Below are 17,660 nucleotides of genomic sequence, written 5' to 3'. Positions count from 1 at the left end.
AGAGGAGGCTGGCAAAGCTAGGGGCAGGAAGGGAAGCCCCAGGGGTCTCTTCTGCCCTTTGTTGGCAGGTTTGAGGACACTGAGAGAGATGGATCAACTTGAAGGTGAGGGGATTATTTGCAGTGTCAACTTCCAAGAGTCATCTTCTCCTGCCTCCCTTGCCGTCCCCTCCCGGCATCTCAGTTCTCCCCAAGGCTGGAGATCAGCCCCTACTTTGCTGTTGTTTGTAGACATGGGGTCTCACTATGTTTCCCAGGCTGGTCTCAAACTCCTGGCCTCACGCAATCCTTCCGTCTTGGCCTCCCACAGTGCTGGGATTGCAGGTGTGAGTGATCATGCTGTGCTCAGGCCTCTACTTTGTAACAATCAGATCTTTAACTGGGCACCTATGCCTGCCCCCACCCACCACGACACCTGATTTGTATGAGCATCACCCTCATTCAGTGAGGCCTTGTTATGTGCACTTACAGCTGAGAACTCAGAGACCAGGGAAGGGAGCTCTCCTACCAAGGCCTCATGGCTGGAAAGTGGGGGTGCTGGCATGGGATCTTCTCTCAGTGCGACTGCTCAAACCCCCAAGCTCAGCCCAGGTGACTCAGCCCTGAGAGGGGCTCCCAGAGCTCACACTGCCTTGGATTCTCTCCAGCCCCATCTTTCTCATACACACCACCCCCCTTCAAAAAAGGCAAATGGTGCTGATGACCAGGCCCCCCAGGCTCTCCATCAGATAATTGTGCCCCCTTCAAGGGCGAATTTGGCAATGTCGCAACCCTGCTAAGTTGGTTTAGGTAGAATCCTCAATTTTGTCCTCCATATCTGATTGGGTTTCTCGTCCTCCGTGGCCCCCAGGTGATGTCTGAGCAACCCACCTGCCTTCAGCAGGAATCCTGGTGGATCGGTTTAGCCAGAGTCTCCCAATCCCCCGCGACTCCTGATGTTTCTTCTGGTTAACTTTCCATCCTCAGACCCCACCCTGCTCCTTGGCTATGAATTCCCGCTTTTTCTTATTGTATCTGCCATTGAGTCCAGTCTCTTCCCCGCTGTGGAACCCACTGCCATGGCCCTACACCTGTCCCCATGGCCCCTTTGAACAAAGCCTACCTTACTGTGCTTCAACAAGTGTCACTGAGTGATGTTTTATCTTTAACATCTTTCAGATGGGGAGAGAGAGGCCTTTGGGCTAATTTCCTTTCAGATGCATTATGGGGAAAGACTGATTCTCCTATCAGGTATGTAAACCCCCAAGTCAGGCAGACCAGAGCACCCAGGGGTGGGGACTGTACCAGCTGGCTGTGGGCAGGGCTGTGGGGGAGGGAGGAGGAGGTGGAGCCTCCTTTTTCTAGGGCATATGTCACCTGCCTCCTGCCCAGGGGCACTGCTCCGGCACTCCCCTGCCAGCGTGCGAGGCAGCGTGAAGCTGGGGCCTGCTCCCCGCAGCCTCTGGAGCGTGCCTCAGACCTTTCAAGACCTATGTTGCTGGCCCCCCAGAACCCGGAACATGGCAGATGGGGCGCAGGCCAACCCCAAATGGTTCAAAAAGAAGGTGCTGGATAGATGCTTCTCTGGGTGGAGGGGCCCACGCTTCGGGGCCTCCTGTCCTTCAAGAACCTCCAGGTAGGTGCCTGCTGCCCTGAGATGGAATCCTCCAGGGAGAGGCAGGGACAGGGGTGAGGGGCTGGCTCCTAGAATCCCTTTCTCCTAAGAGTCCGCATGGTGGGCAGAACCCCAAAGGGATCATTTAGTCAACCTTCACGTGGCACTCATGTGGCCCAGGGAGAGTGAGGCCACAACCCTCATGTGGCCCAGGGAGGCTGAGGCCATACGTTTTGGAAGCGGTGCTGGGACTGGAATCCAGGGACCTAGGAGTCCTGGCTTTGGGTTCAAGACCCAGCTGCTAGGCTGGGTCACATGACTTCCTTCCTGGACTCCCTAGTGTGTGCATGGGAGGTCTGGCCTGAGACAGCAGGCTTCCTGTCCTGGAAGCTGATGCGTGGAGGGGGTTCCTGCCAGAATGGGGGGCAAGGAGGTGCTCTTGCCTCCTGGCTCTGCCATCTGGGGTGTGCTCCTCCAGGAGGGGCTGGGCAGGTGCTGATGACAGCGCTAGGAGCAGCAACTAGGACATCAAGGGACAGCATTGATGACACCTGTCCTGAGGCTCAGGAAGGGAGCAGCAGGTCCAACACTGCCAAGGGTGGAGGGGATGGACTCAAGCTCCGGGTTTCACCCTCCCTCAGGTCTAGCCTGGGTATGAAGAAGTTCTTCGCCGTGGCCATCCTTGCCGGCAGTGGTGAGTAAAGACTCCAGAGGGCTCCTCCGTCTCTCCTGCTCCCAGCTTGTCTCCCGTGACCTTGGGCGCCTGAGTTATGGTTCCACTGACCGGCCTAGCTTCCTTCCTGTCTCTGGGCCTCTGCTTCCTGGCTCAGCCCAGCAGGCTGCACCCAATTCTGGGGCTGTTTACCCCTCCAGCCAGCTGTAAACATGCATTTATGAGCCCCGGGGGCAGGGCACAGGGCTGAGCAAGCATCTTAAAATGCTGGTGTTGGCTGGGCATTTGTGTACCTGAGTGTGTACTAGTGTGTGTCCATCAGACAGGAGTTAATGATTTTGTGTGCAGACAGGCGCAGGCATCTATGTGTGTGTAGGTGTGTCTGAGCACGTGATGATGTCTATGTGTGTAACACACATCCATAAAGTATGTGACAGTGTAGGCACCTGAGTGCGAGCCTATTTGTGTCTCTTTGTGTGAGTGTGTGTTAATTGGGGTATGTGTCTCCAGAGCGTGCTTATGGATGCAGGGTGCATAGATCTGCAGGAGGGTGTGTGTGTGCAGGGTGGGTGTCTGTGTACTGCAGAGTGGTGGGAGGTCAGGGGCTTCCTTCTGGGGGTGGTATCCAGGGCATCATGGCTCTGGGCAGCCGCCCCATAGGATTGTTGCGTGAGGCTCTTGACACAGACCTGACCCTGCCACTTGTCCCGGCATCATGTATGCGGCAGGTGTCCCAGCTCCATGGACCATTGGCTGGGCCTCTCACTGGCCTTTCATGCAGCCTGTTAAACCTCACCAGAACACAGCCTGGCTTGAGGAAAAGAAATAAATGACAAAAACCAAAATAAGGTTCCATGTGGCCAGACGTGACAGAGGGCTGGTTGCATTCAGGCAAAGTGACCTGTTATTGAGAAGATGACTGCTTCAGTTCAGCCCAAGCCACTGGTTAGGGGCAGAGCCTTCAACCCAACTGAATGCAGACTTGGATTCCTTCGCTTGGACTGTCAATGTGGATGTGGCCTTGGGCCAGGCCCCTGATTCTTCCCTGGAAGCATTGTGTATGTGAGTGCATCTGTAATGCACGAGGGTGTGAGTGTGCAAATGTGTGTGTGTATCAGGTATGTGTGGGTGTGTATCATGTATGTGTGGATGAGTGTAGGTGTCATGAGTGTATCAGGTATGTATGTGTGAGTGTTGAGTGTATCAGGTATGTGTGGGTGAGTGTGTTTGAGGTGTCTGGGAATGAGTGTGTGTGCAAGTGCGTGTGGTATGTAGAGGAGAGTGTGAGGGGCAGGTGTGTGAGTGTGTGTGAGATGGGTGTGTGTGTCCGTGTGTGTGTGTTTGTCCGTGTGTGTGTGTTCGTCCGTGTGTGTGTTCACTCTGTGCATGGCCGTGTAGGTTTCTTGCTCTTCTTCTCTTGCCACATGGGAGTTGACTGTCAGGGGGTCCTGGGACTGGAGGTGCCCCCTCCCTCAGGGTAACATTTACAAGGCCAGGGGCAGATGGGGAGGTGGCCAGGGCCTCGCAGTGGTTGGGTCCCTCCTCAAGGCGCTGTGTGGGCCAGGCACTCTACACACCTTCATGATCACACTTCAACCTCCAAGGTGCCCTGCAAGGAGGGCGTCATGATCCCCTTCCTCTGCTTTGGGAATTGTGATCCGAGAGGTTGCTGGTGCGTGCCAGGCCTCGGGCAGGGCACTGGCCTGCCTGATCTCTCATGGTTGAGATTGTTACTCCCATTTTACAGATGGGAGAACAGAGCCCCAGGGAGTCCCAGCTGGCCTTGGTTATTGGCCTAGGTCTGTCTGACTCCAGAGTCAGTGCTCTTCCCACTAAGGCACATTGAGGTGGCGAGTTCCCTGTCGTTAGAGATGTCGGGCACCGTGTCTCTGGAAGCAGGCAAGAGTGGCCTTTGGGATCCCCTGAGCCACCAGTTTCTGAAACCGTTGGCTTTCCCCTCTCCCAGTACATTTCCTCATTCAGGCTGGGGAGCAGGGTGGGGACATGGAGAGAGCGGCAGGAAGGGTGCTGAGCTAGGCCCCTCACGCTGACTGCAGCTGGAATGGCTGGGGTGGGGGAAGCAGGCAGAGCTGCACTGCGCTGCGCTGTGGTTGGCTTCCCAGCTCCGGAGCACACAAACCCAGGGCAGTCTGGGCTCTGCCCCCTCCAGCCTGTGGGACCTGGGCAGGCCTGCACCTTTCTGAGCCTTGGTTCCTCACCCATAAAATGGTGATAGATTGGCTCTCCTGCTGGTGTGTGTAGGGCAGCTTCCCCCAGGTAAGGACTGTAGGTGCCAGGCTGGGCGTGTGGACCCCGTGCTGCATCCAGGAGGATGTGCAGAGGCAGCGCAGGCGATTCAGAGAGCCACCGCACGGGCACAGACCGCAAGACGGAGAGAAGCAGTGGCAACGGGGAGAATGTGTCCTGGGGTGGGCCAGCCTGGCAGGTGCCACGAAGCTGATTTCGCTGGTGCAGGAAGTGTCCTTGCACTATTTCTCCCTCTGTATGTGTGTGGGGAGAGTGTTTTCCTTCTTCCCACGCCCAGCCAGTATCAGCCTGTAATACGAAGCCTTTTCTGTTTCTTCGTTAACGACCAGAGCACCGAATTGTCGCTGGGTTGATCCTGAGATGCACCAGCCCTGGAATCATGGTGGGGACTCTGAGGCCCCCAAGAGGGCAGAGGCAGGAGGCAGAGACCAGAAAGGGACCCAGAATCAACCCCCTGAGCTTCCTAACAGCATGTGGCCTTTGCGAAGCCGCCTCCAACATACCAGGCGCTTGGGTATCCCCCTTGAGAAGTGTGTGCAGCCAAGTGGCAGAGGGTGTGGGTGCAAAACCCTCACTTCCTGGGTCCAAATTCTGTCTCCACTGCTTTCTGACAACGGGATGTAGAGCAAGTTACTAAATGCACTGGACATCAGTCTTCTCATCTGCACAGTGGGATAACAAGAGCATGCATAGGGTTGCAGTGAGCACCCAATGGATTCATGCACGGAAGGGGCTTGGGACAGTACCTGGCATGGAGCAAGTCCCTAGCAAGGATGACCTGCCTTGTTTTCTCAGGGCTGCGGGGATATGGGTGCACACCATACGTGGTACCTTGCAGATTTCTTTCCTCCGGCTTAGCTGCCCGCCCTTCTTGCCCCAGCTTTCCTCTTCTGCTTTCTCCTTCCTTCTCCCACCTACCCTAGGTACTGGGAGGATGGTCAGTCCAGACTCTCAGGATGAGAGAGGTTGGGAGTGGCCAGCCACAGGGCAGGGCCTCAGAGCACCCCATGGTTCTCTTGCAGTTCTGTCCACAGCCCACGGCAGCCTGCTCAACCTGAAGGCCATGGTGGAAGCCGTCACGGGGAGGAGTGCCATCCTGTCCTTCGTGGGCTACGGTTGCTACTGTGGGCTGGGGGGCCGTGGCCAGCCCAAGGATGAGGTGGACTGGTAGGTACCAGAGGCCTGGGCTCCTGTCAGGGGCCAAATGAGGACAGCTGAAGGTCAGACTGATCTTGCCCTCCATCCCTGAGAGGGGGAGACCTTTCCCCAAAGGATCTGGCTTCTTTGATGAGTTGGTGACCAGAGCCTGGTCCTTCACTATGTTCTTTCCAAACTGTCTTGAGCGCTTTCTGTTGTCCATCTCCAAGGTCATGGGCTTGGAAGTGTTTTAACCCCTCCTGTCTCTAGGAAGGGACCTTTGACTTGCTCCAAAACACACATGGGAGAGCAGTCACACAGCTGACACGCCACAAAGGCAAGGGCTGTGACCCCTGCCCGCCTCAGACTGGAGGCTCTGGAAGACAGGACCATGCCTCCTCCATCAGACTGGGAGCTCCCAGCAGCCATGGCTTGTCTTCTGCTCCTATCTCCCCAACAGCAGCCAGCACCAAGTTTGTATCACAGAAAGCTAAATAAATGCACATTGACTAGCTGACTTCACGTCCCTAGAGGTGATGGGGACAGCCACACTGCCTGTGCTTCTTGTTCCCCATCCTACCTGTCCCTGTTGATCCTCCAGACCTTTGTCCCTCCCTGGCCATGAGGCACAGCCAGGGGTGGCCTCTGCCTACAGTCAACGCTCCTCCAACCTTGACATAAACCTAGGCAGGTCTCTGACCCCTCCCACTGCTGCAGCCGGGGCTCTGGGAGAAAGCTGGGAGCCCTGTGGATAGAACAAAGACACAGGGGAGAATGTGTCCTGGGGTGGGCAGGCCTGGCAGGTGCCACAAAGCTGAAGCTGTGAGGATCAGAACCTTGGGTGCTGGCCCCAGCTCTGCTTGGCTGTGTGACCTCGGACAAGTAACTGTCCCTCTCTGGGCTTCAGTTTGAACGTTTGACCTGCGAGAGACTGGAAGAGATGATCAGAGGTCTCTGCTGGTGGGAGATGGGCCAGCCCGGCCATGCCTGCCCACTCACCTCTGCCGCTCCCTAGGTGCTGCCACGCCCACGACTGCTGCTACCAGGAACTCTTTGATCAAGGCTGTCACCCCTATGTGGACCACTATGATCACACCATCGAGAACAACACTGAGATAGTCTGCAGTGAGTCCCTCCCCTGTCACCTGGGCCCCCAGAGAAGGGAGTGGCTGGCTCTACCAGCCTGTGCTGGGATGGTGGACAGCCTTACCAGATTAAATACAGGCTGCCGGCCGGGTGCAGCGGCTCATGCCTGTAATCCCAGCACTTTGGGAGGCCAAGGCAGGCAGATCACTTGAGGTCAGGAGTTCGAGAACAGCCTGGCTAACATGGTGAAAACCCGTCTCTACAAAAATACAAAAATTAGCTCGGCGTGGTGGCATGTGCCTGTAATCCCAGCTGCTGGAGAGGCTGAGATACGAGAACCACTTTGAACTTGGGAGGCAGAAGTTGCAGCGAGCCAAGATTGCATGCCACTGTATTCCAGCCTGGGCGACAGAGTGACTGTGTCTCAAAGAAAAAAAGGAAAAGAAAAAAAAGAAATACAGGCTGCCTAGTGAAATTCATTTCTTAGCTATACAATGAAAAATGTTCTAATATTAAATATGTCCTAAATATTGCATGGGACATATTGATACTCAAAACTAAATGCTAGTATAAAATTAATTAATATTTATAGAAAAGGAAATGTTTAGGACATACTTCTACTAATACATGTTTTTGTTTTTGTTTTGAGACGGAGTCTTGCTCTGTCACCAGGCTGGAGTGCAGTGGCGCGATCTCAGCTCACTGCAACCTCTGCCTCCCGGGTTCACGCCATTCTCCTGCCTCAGCCTCCCAAGTAGCTGGGACTCCAGGTGCACACCACCATGCCCAGCTAATTTTTGTATTTTTAGGAGAGACAGGGTTTCACCATGTTGGCTAGGATGGTCTTGATCTCTTGACCTCGTGATCCACCTGCCTCGGCCTCCCAAAGTGCTGGGATTACAGGTGTGAGTCACTGCGTCCAGCCAAACATGTACTGTTTACCTGAAATTTTAATTAATTAATGAATTAAGACAGGGTCTTGCTCTGTTGCCCAGGCTGGAGTACAGTGGTGCCATCGTAGCTCACTGCAGCCTTGACCTGGGCTAAAGTGATCCTCCTGCCTCAGCCTACGGAGTAACTGGGATTAAAGGCGAGTGCCAACACGCCCAGTTGATTTTTGTATTTGTTGTGGAGATGGGGGTCTCACTATGTTGCCCAGGCTGGTCTTAAACTCCTGGTCTCCAGCAATCCTCCCACCTCTGCCTCCCAAAGTGCTGGGATTATGGGTATGAGCCACCAGCCCAGCCCGAAATTGAAATTTAACCAGGAATCCTGTGTTCTGATTTTGGTTTTGCTTTTTTGCTAAATCTGAATCTGACCAGCCTAGCTGTGGCTTGAGAACGTCTCCCTGAGGTGCTCTGATGCTCCGGTCCTGGAACTGGCATTCCAATTCTCCTGTCCCCCAAATTCTGGGTGATTCTGATTCAGTGGGTGTTCGTGGGGCCCAGGAACTTGGCTTTCAGCCAGCTCCCCAGATGGTTCTGAGACTGCAGCTCTGCAGGGAGGCTCTGAGACATGCTGGCCTGGGAGTCGGGGGACCTGGGTTTGAACTCTGGTTCTGTCACCCTCTCCCTGCTCCATGTAGCCCTGGGCAGGTCCTTCCCTGCCTCAGTTTCCTCACTTATGGGTCCATTGAGGGGTTTGGATCAGAGCAGACCCTTTCTCTTCTGGTTCTGTCACTCGGACCCCACCAGCAGAGGTGACTCCATCCTAGGATGCCCAGTGTTTCCAGGGATCCAAGGTATTAGCACCTGGCCTGGAGGGTTCCCTCATTTACCATGAACTTGCTGTGGCTATTTCCCAACTGAGACATGTAGGTAAGCGCAAGTGGCATCCAAGTAGCAGTGCCCAGGTGTCCCTGCCCTGCCCCTCTCTGTGCCCCTCTCTGAGGCAGGACTCCCCCTGGCCCAGCCTGTGGGCAACCACTGGGCCTTCTTTGCTCCCATGTCTTCACCTGGTGCTACCAATTGTTGCTTATTAATAACTCACAAGCAATGCTGGCTTTGCAAAGACACTCAAGTCTCCTGTCATCTGGGAAGGAGTCTAGTGGAGACTGGGGTGCATTTGGGGCCCCTTGGGAGCCCAGATCTCTGTGGCCCTCATGTTCTGCTGTTCAAACATGAGGTGGAGGGGCTGGCCTGAGATAGCAGATGCCCCCCTATTAAAGCAGCTGGAGGAGAGAGATTCTCCCCCCCGCCCACCACCCACCAGGGTTAACGGACTAACTTAAAGCAGTGACTTTCATGCTGGGTTTTGGGAATCCCTGGGGCCATCAGAGCCAGAGACCTTGACAGGTGATGGTCACAGTGCCTGAGAGGCTCAGCTGGTACTTCAGTGTATTTTATCATTAAGCAGCTTCTTCTGGGGCTGTCTGATGCATCAGCCTTCTTTAAAGAGTTTCGTTTAAGAGACAGGATTTTGCTGGTAGAAAGTATGAAAAGTTTGCAGACCGATCAAGCTAGTTGGAGGTTCTCAAAGGGTAGCCCCTGAACCAGCAACAGTAGCAGCTGCAGCACCCAGGAACTTGTTAGAAATGCCAATCATCAAGCCCCACCCAGACCTACTGAATCTGACACTTAGGGATGAGGTCCAGCAGTCTTTGTTGGAACAAGCCCTCCAACTGATTCTATTGTGCACCTGAGGATGATTTCTGAAATCTACTAATTATAACAACAGCATAGGGACAAACAACAGTAGCATTTGCCCTGGATTAGGCATGTGATAGGCTCTTAGGCACTAAGTTTTTGAACAATTGTTTTTCTCACTCATTTCTTACCAATAACTCCCTCTTCTTTTTTTTTTTTTGTTTTTGTTTTTGTTTTTGAGAAGGAGTCTCGCTCTGTCGCCCAGGCTGGAGTGCAGTGGTGTAATCTCGGCTCACTGCAACCTCCGCCTCCAGGGTTCAAGCAATTCTCCTGCCTCAGTCTCCCGAGTAGCTGGGATTACAGGCGTCCACCACCATGCCTGGCTAATTTTTTGTATTTTTACTAGAGATGGGGTTTCATCATGTTGGCCAGGCTGGTCTCAAACTCCTGACCTCAGGTGATCCACCTGCCTCGGCCTCCCAAAGTGCTGGGATTACAGGCGTGAGCCACTGCGCCCGGCAATAACTCCCTCTTCACTGGGCTTTCTTTGATTCTGTGATTGAAGGGAAGAGGTCTGGGTTGGCAGGAAGTAACAAGCCTTGGGGGCGTAGGGGGTGCTTTAGTTCTGTGGGCGACTTAGGTAAACCCATCCCCCTTTCTGGGGCTCAGTTTCCCCAGCTATGCAATAACTGTTGGGCTTCAGTGGTTCCCCAATTTTACTATGCACCAGAGTCACCTAGAGAGCTTGTTACAACACAGACTGCTGGGCCCCAGCCCAGAGCTGCTGACCTTGTAGGCGTGGGGTGGGGCCCGTGGGTGGTGCTGGTCCTGCCGCCCGGGGAACACATTCCAAGGACCACTGGGCTCTCCAAGTCTGTGTGCTCCCCCTCCCCAGCATTGGTCCTGGGGAAGCCACTGCCCCTTTCATCCACAGCCTTTGCCACCCCCATCCCCCTATAGGTGACCTCAACAAGACAGAGTGTGACAAGCAGACATGCATGTGTGACAAGAACGTGGTTCTGTGCCTCATGAACCACACGTACCGAGAGGAGTACCGTGGCTTCCTCAATGTCTACTGCCACGGCCCCACGCCCAACTGCAGCATCTATGAACCGCCCCCTGAGGAGGTCACCCGCAGTCACCAATCCCTGGCGCCCCCCACCCCTCCCTAGAGCCTCTGAGGTCTGAGAGAGAAGAGCGGGCGGAGGGTCTGGCTTGGGGACCAGACGAGGTGCAGGGAGGGTAGAAGCCAGGCCGGGAGCCCAAGGGTTGCTGGTTGCCTCCTCCCTGGAGCTCTCCAGTGAGGGCTCAGCCCTCAGAGGACTCAGGAAGGCCTGGGTCCTGACTCCCCCAGCCCAGCCCCAGGCATGGGTGCCTGCTGGTTCTGGACTGGGTGGGAGGCACGGAGCTTGTAGGGGTCTCTCCTGAGGGTGGCCGGGGAGACCCGAGAGAGAGAAGGAGGGGCCTCTGAGTGGGGCCTCTGTTGCTGGAGCCAGCTTGACTCTCCGGAATCTTACAGAGTCTGAGCTGCCAGCCCAGGCCCAGAGCTGGATGCATCCTCCGCCCAAGGTCACAGGAAGGCAGATTGCTGGTCCCAAAGGCTGGGTTCCGGGAGCCCCTCAGCTGATTCCACAGGATGGCCTGGGGTGGTGGCTACTTTGGGCTTGAGGCTCTCTAGAGCCCCATTCGCAGAGCAGGTGCCCCACCCCAGCCCTCACCGAGGTGGCCATGAGTCTAGGTTCAGACCCTAGGGGATGTGCAGTGCTGAGTGTCCCAGCCCCGAAGTCCAGCCTCAGAGCAGGCTCCTGGGCACTGACAGAGCCACACACCCAGGTACACCCCCCAGGCTAATATGGGGACACACGAAAATACGGCCGCCAACACCTACAAGTCTTCTCTGTGTCCTCCATCGACCCATGCCTGTCACCCCAACCCTGCCCTGCCACACCACGTGGGTCTGAGGGGTACCCCTACCCCCGCCCTCCGGGTCCCTGACAGACACTGCCCTCCTGGCCTGCACCTGGAACGGCAGCCAGAACAGTGGAGGGGGACCCACACCCTCTCTCCCTGGGCTGTGGGCAGGCGTCACAATTCCCATTGGTGGGAAAGAGGCTGAGGACTGAGACCCACCTCAGTGAAGAGGGAAATGTAAGTAGGGAGAACATCAAGGCGGGAGGCTGCCTGGAAAATTCTAGAAGAGGGTCAAGGTAGGAGGCTACGTGGAAGCTTCTAGAAGGCAGTAAGGAACAGGGTGGTGAAGGAGAGGGGAGAAGATGGGAGCGTGGAAAGACCAGGTGAGTGACAGCCGCCAGCGGGGAGGGGCCTGCAGGCAGCACAGAGGAGCTGGGGGGCAGGGCCTTACAGGGCTGGGTTCCTGTGTGGGGCATGGAGCAGGGGCTGAAGTGGAGGGGATGGCCCTGCGGCCCCCAGCACTGTTGTTTCTCCAGGTGCACCTTACCTTCCTCCTTACCTGCCCCAGCCTCACCTCAGGGTCAGCGGCCTCCACGGAGCCAGCCCCACCTGCCTGAGAACCACTGAGGCCACCCTCCACCTGGACTCAACAGCCGCCAGCAAGCTCGCCTGGCAGTGCCTCTGGGGCACCATTGTCACTGGGGAGGGAGAGCCGGGAAGGGTGGAGAAGGAGGCAGAAGGGACATGTATGAAAAAAAGGACAGGAAACCTGACCAGAGGCGGTTTCCAGAGCCCCAGCCTTGGAGACAAGGACACTGCCACCCAGTGCCACAGTCAGTGTGGGAGGGGCCCACGCCCCCCATCCCCTACGCCACACCGCCGCCTCCTGCTGGCCATGGTCCTCTGGCTGGGGAAACGCAGGTTCCCAGCTGCGCCCCTCCCGCCTGCACACACTCTCCCCTGTCCCTTGGAAAGTCTAGGCCAGGGTCTGGAGATGGGATTCTGCCGCCCAGGGGTCCTGCCTGCCCCCACTCACCCCAGACGCTTCGGATGCTGCAGCTCCTGGATAATCTCCACAGGACTCAGCTTCCCCTCCTCAAATGAATAAAGCCCTCCTACCTCAACTCCCCATGGCTGGGCCCTCCTTGGCCAGGCGTCGGGGGAGGGCACAGTGACTCCTCCTGCTTCTCCAGCTCTGGGGAAGGTGGGTTCCCATGCCCAGTAGCTGGCATGGCCCGTCTCCCTCCTGCCCCCAGCCTGGGAGTGAGAAGTGGTGCCCAGGCCATGGACCCTAGGCCCTGTGGTCCGGCAGTTGGACGATGACCATGGTATGATGATAACAACGGGGCTAAGCCCTTTTCAGGCACAGATCTCTGCCGTACTCTCTCCACCCATTTCTGTTGAATAACTGAGTCCCAGAGAGTTCAAGTCACACAGGTCACAGGTGGTGGGGCTGGGCTCTGAGTCCTCTGTGTCGGACTTTTTTTTTTTTTGAGACAGATTCTTGCCATGTTGTCCAGGCTGGAGTGCAGTGGCGTGATCTCGGCTCGCTGCAACCTCCACCTCCTGGATTCAAGCAATTCTCCTGCCTCAGCCTCCTGAGTAGCTGGGATTACAGGCGCACACCACCACGCCCAGCTAATTTTTGTATTTTTGTTAGAAATAGGGTTCCACCATGTTGGCCAGGCTGGTCTTGAACTCCTGACCTCAAGTGCTCCGCCCGCCTCAGCCTCCCAAAGTGCTGGAATTACAGGTGTGAGCCACCACTCCTGGCTGCATCTGACTTTTAATCCCTGCTCCTTGCAGCTCCTGAATGATGATGTAGGCACCTGGGGCAGTGGGAGGAGAGACCAAGGTCCTGATGCCAGCCCATCGAGTTCTCCTCCCAGCTCTGCCGCTGACATCTGTTGAGGCTTGGTGGGCCCATCTGTGAAATGGGACTACATTTCTGCAGTGAAGGGTCCCAGGCTTGTGACAGCCACTGAGACAGCGGGGAGGAAAAGCCTTTGTGAGCTGAGTGGGGTGGGGAGGGGAAAGCAGGAGATTATTACAGTCGAGATCGTTAGTATGGAGGCTGGATATTTCTTCAGAGTGAAAGTGAGTGACGGTGGGGCCATGAGGGTCCCGCAGGGCAGCTGGGTCCTGGCCCCTTCCTGACTCAGGCTCCTTCCTGTATGAGCATCCGTTGCCTCCCCTGCAGGGACCAGAGCTGCTGTTTCTTTTCTTTTCTTTTTCTTTTTTTTTTTTTTTTTTTGAGACGGAGTCTTGCTCTGTCGCCCAGGCTGGAGTGCAGTGGCGCGATCTCGGCCCACTGCAAGCTCCGCCTCCCAGGTTCACGCCACTCTCCTGCCTCAGCCTCCCGAGTAGCTGGGACTACAGGCGCCCGCCACCACGCCCGGCTAATTTTTTGTATTTTTAGTAGAGACCGGGTTTCATTGTGTTAGCCAGGATGGTCTCAATCTCCTGACCTCGTGATCCACCTGCCTCGGCCTCCCAAAGTGCTGGGATCACAGGTGTGAGCCACCACGCCCCGCCCAGAACGGCTGTTTCTCATGCTCCGCAAAGCCGTGGGCTTCCCTGGGGACATCAGCGGGTACTCCTGTCTTACATGGGGAAGCTTTCACAGGCGACCCTGTAAGAAGAGGGATTCCTCAGCTCAATATTTTAAAAGTTTGAAAATCCCTGGACAAGCTCACCCACGGGTTCGTTCACTCAGCGGCCCTGCATGAGAGTCCCCTGTGTGCCAGCTGTGGTGCTGGGCTTCCAGCCTCTGCCCGCTCCTCCCCCCGCCCCCCTCTCCGGCCCCGAGAAGCCTGCAGCCCAGGCGGGAGGCAGACGCTGAGCTCCTAACCTTGACACGCGGTGCCAAGTGGCGTGGCCGGGAGCACAGGGGTGAGGACCCAGGTCTGTGTGGCAGTCCCAAAGGTGCCAAAAGGGGATGGATGCAGCTGGGGTGTTGCAGCTGGGGTCTCCCGGGAGTGGAGAGGAGGAGCAAGGGGTCACATTTTGTGAGAAGGGGCCTCTTCTACCGCCTGGGGATCTCCTCCCCTGGGGACCCATGAACACTCACTCCATCCGGGGGACTGAGGTCTTCCACGCTAAAGCGTGAGGAGGGGGCTGTCAGTGCTCCTCCCTGTCCTGGGGCTGCCATCTCTGCCCAGACCTAGGTCCGCCTACCCCCTCGGGAGACCCATGCCCCTCCCGGCCCCTTTCCTGGTTCCTCGGACCTGTGGGGCGTCGCTGACAGCCTTTCCAGAACGCGGGCGACACCTAGTGGACATCACGGGTCACAACCGGTGCTCCACTCCACCCCTCCCGCCCCTTTGCCCTGGACCCAGAGTGGAATCTGTTGAGGGCCTGCCCCAGGCCCACAGTGCCCAGGAGAGCACAGGAAGCCGTCAGTATGGCCTCCACCATCCTCTCATTGTTGTCATCACCGCCTCTCAAGAAGTGCTGCCCTTAAAGCAAACAGCACAGGCTGGGTGGCACCCTGGCCCCATCCCTAGCGGGCAGTGTAGGTGTGGCAAGTCGCTTCACCCCTCTCAGCCTCAGTTTCCCCCTTCTGTAAAATGTGGTTGATAATGAAGCACACCCCATAGGGTTTGAGGATGACATGAGGTCAGAGATGAGAATACCCCTAGCACAGCGCCTGGTGTGGAGAAGGGAAATTGTCTAGAGTGGGTGACTGGTGCCCTGGGCAAAAGACCTTCAGGTCGGGTGGCAGACAGCGGCAGGTAGAAGAAGGTGTTGCTGATGGAAGTGGACTGCCTGTGACATTCTTCCCCAAACAGAAAATTGGCAGAAGCAAAGCTGTTATTTAGCAAGAAAATCTGGCTCCCTGCCTGTGAGTGTGAGGAGGAAAGGGAGCAGGTGGGAGGAGGAGGGAGAGGATGCAGAAGGGAAGGGTCTGTGGACCCTTGCTGCCCCTAAGCCATAGCCAGGCACCCGGGGCCTTGACTGAGCCTGCCCCCAGCTGGGCCTGAGAGCCGCCACTTCCTCGGCCCGGCCCTGACTATGAATGCAGAGAGGCAGCCCTTCCTCCAGAGGCTGGCACAGTAACACTAGCTGTTGGCTTCCCCAGCTGTGGCTTCCTGACAAGCAGCTGATGCCACCAACTGTGACAACAAGGAAAGTTCTGGAGAAAAACACCAAGGCTCCTAACAACAGGAGACAGGGGTGCAGAGTTTTTTTTTTTTTTTTTTTAAGACATATTAGGCCAGGCACAGTGGCTCACCCCTCTAATCCCAGCACTTTGGGAGGCTGAGGCGGGCGGATCATGAGGTCAGGAGATTGAGACCATCCTGGCTAATATGGTGAAACCCCATCTCTACTAAACAAACAAACAAAAAAAATTAGCCGGGCATGGTGGGGGGCACCTGTAGTCCCAGCTACTCGGGAGACTGAGGCAGGAGAATGGCATGAACCCGGGAGGCGGAGCTTGCAGTGAGCCAAGATCGCGCCACTGCACTCCAGCCTGGGCAACAAAGCGAGACTCCGTCTCAGAAAAAAAAAAAAAAGACATATTGCCCTGGCAAAGTCAACCCGTCTAAAACACCCATGCTCTGCCAAGGAAGGGGGTCTGGGATCTCAGGATGTCAGGGCCTAAGAAAAGCAGAGCGCGTTGATCACTGTGTGGAGAGCTTTGCATGTGTCCTCTCATTTAACCCTCTCAGCAGCCCTAGGAGGTGGGTGAGGAGAGAGGCCATTTCTCTTACTGTCTCCTGTCTCTGAAGAGGAGGAGGAAGTAAAAGTTGAAAAACAACAGGAATGAAGTCAGTGGCAAGACCAGCCAGTGCCACTGATGCCCAGGCCTGTGGTTAAAAGATTAACCGCCCCCCCACTCTAACCACATGTGCTCTCAATCTATCATGACCCTTTCACGTGGAACCCCTTAGAGTTGTAAGCCCTTAAAAGGGCCAGGAACTCTGTCTTCAGGGAGCTCGGTTCTTGAGACATGAGTCTGCCAAAGCTCCCAGCTGTTGAGATGCAAGTCTGCCAAAACTCCTGGCCGAACAAAGCCAAATCCTTCCTTAACCCGGTGTCTGAAAGGTTTTGTCCATGGCTCATCCTGCTACAGTGGGGACTATTCATAGCTTTGCTTCTGCAGGGAGGAAACGGAGGCCCAGAGGAGCCAAGTAAATGACTCAAGATCATGCAACAAACACAGGATTTGAACTCCAGCTCCAGAGCCTGAGACTCAGAGGACATCAGATCCAACTTCCTCATTTTGAGAAAGTGGGTGGGAAGTAAGAGATTGTGAATCAGAAGACAGGGGTTCACATTCCAGCCCTGCTGGGCACTAGCTGGTGACCTGCAACAAGTCACTAGTCCACACTCCCCCCCCCCCCCCGGTCCCCAGGTTTCATCAGATGAATAAGGGGCAGGACAGAGAGGATGGGCAATGCCGGTGGGAGAGGGCAGGACTGAATAGGGTGGTCAGCATAAGCCTCATCAAGAAGGTGCAATTCCAGCCCAGACTTGAAGGGGTGGCACTGTAAAGACAGCCCAGTGGGAGCCACTGAGGGTCTGAGCAGAGAGTGCCAGGCTCAGTCACTGCCAGCTGACTGCTGTGTGAGGAAGAGATGGAGGGGCCGAGGGTGGGTGCAGAGAGAACAGCAGCGAGCAGCTGCAGTGACCCAGGCACCAGTGATGGTGGCTCCCACCCAAGAAGGTGGCAGTGAAAGTCTTAAGAAGTGGCTGGCTTCTTGATTTTTTTCCCCTCTCTCTTTTTTTTTTTTTTTTTCCATGTAAACATTTGATGGAAGCATTTTATAAATACAGAATCTAGATGCATTTTGAAGGTAGTGCCAACAGATTGGGTGTAGGATGTGGAATATGATAATTCAACACCCAGGTCTTTGGGCTGCAGGGACCAACAATGAAGATCCCTCGGCAGAGATGAGCAAGGCAGGTGGACAAGGAGCTTGCATAGGCATATGCTGCTTTTCTCCAAACCTCAACCTGGGAGGCTCTGCACGAACCCACTGGCCCTCCTAACTCCTCCTCATCTTCAAGTCTCAGATGAGCTGTCAGACCCCCAGCAGTCCTCAGGAAAGCTTCCCTCACCTTCCAGGAGGTGGGCATTGCTCCCCAAGCCCACCCCAATCCTAGCACCCCCAGCTTGTTCTGCAATCCCCTGCTTACTTGTTTTCCCTTTGGTCTGAAAGCTCCGTGGAGTCTGGTGCAGAAGGCCTGGCTTGGAGTAGGTCTTCAGTAACATGTGCTCAGGGAATGGGTGATTTCCCTTTGAGGACAGCAGACTTTCCCAGAGAGAGTCTGCCTATCCTTCTACACTCCCATCTCAGCTCTCCGAGAATCAGGGCTTCAGTGCCAAACAAATGGGGCTTGCATACCATCAAGGGCCCGTCATTTCTATCTTATAGATTTAGGGGATGGAAGACAGGAGG

The 17,660-nt window shown here is 55.8% G+C and overlaps 1 protein-coding gene across 2 annotated transcripts; it reads left to right on the top strand.

The window, feature by feature from the left end:
• The first annotated feature begins 1,498 nt into the window (after positions 1-1,498).
• Positions 1,499-10,514, top strand: LOC129472695 (group IIF secretory phospholipase A2). Of its 2 annotated transcripts, XM_055262616.2 has the most exons (5): positions 1,499-1,614; positions 2,235-2,287; positions 5,557-5,701; positions 6,687-6,796; positions 10,303-10,514. In XM_055262616.2, the coding sequence occupies exons 1-5, from the start codon at positions 1,499-1,501 to the stop codon at positions 10,512-10,514; spliced, it is 636 nt and encodes a 211-aa protein (XP_055118591.2). The 2 variants fall into 2 exon arrangements, with proteins under 2 accessions (XP_055118591.2, XP_063488197.1); XM_063632127.1 differs by lacking the exon at positions 1,499-1,614 and having other exon boundaries at positions 2,085-2,287.
• The last annotated feature ends 7,146 nt before the right edge of the window (positions 10,515-17,660 follow it).

This window comes from Symphalangus syndactylus, chromosome 22 (genome assembly GCF_028878055.3).
Source record: "Symphalangus syndactylus isolate Jambi chromosome 22, NHGRI_mSymSyn1-v2.1_pri, whole genome shotgun sequence".
NCBI lineage: Eukaryota > Metazoa > Chordata > Mammalia > Primates > Hylobatidae > Symphalangus > Symphalangus syndactylus.
The sequence above is the reverse complement of the archived record's forward strand: the minus strand, read 5'-3'. Positions and strand labels throughout refer to the sequence as shown.

Coding starts and splice junctions, on each gene's coding strand:
- LOC129472695 (XM_063632127.1), top strand. CDS start 2,092: ATGACAGCGCTAGGAGCAGCAACTAGGACATCAAGGGACAGCATTGAT. Junction 2,288..5,556: donor GGCCATCCTTGCCGGCAGTG/GTGAGTAAAGAC, acceptor GTTCTCTTGCAG/TTCTGTCCACAGCCCACGGC. Junction 5,702..6,686: donor CCCAAGGATGAGGTGGACTG/GTAGGTACCAGA, acceptor GCCGCTCCCTAG/GTGCTGCCACGCCCACGACT.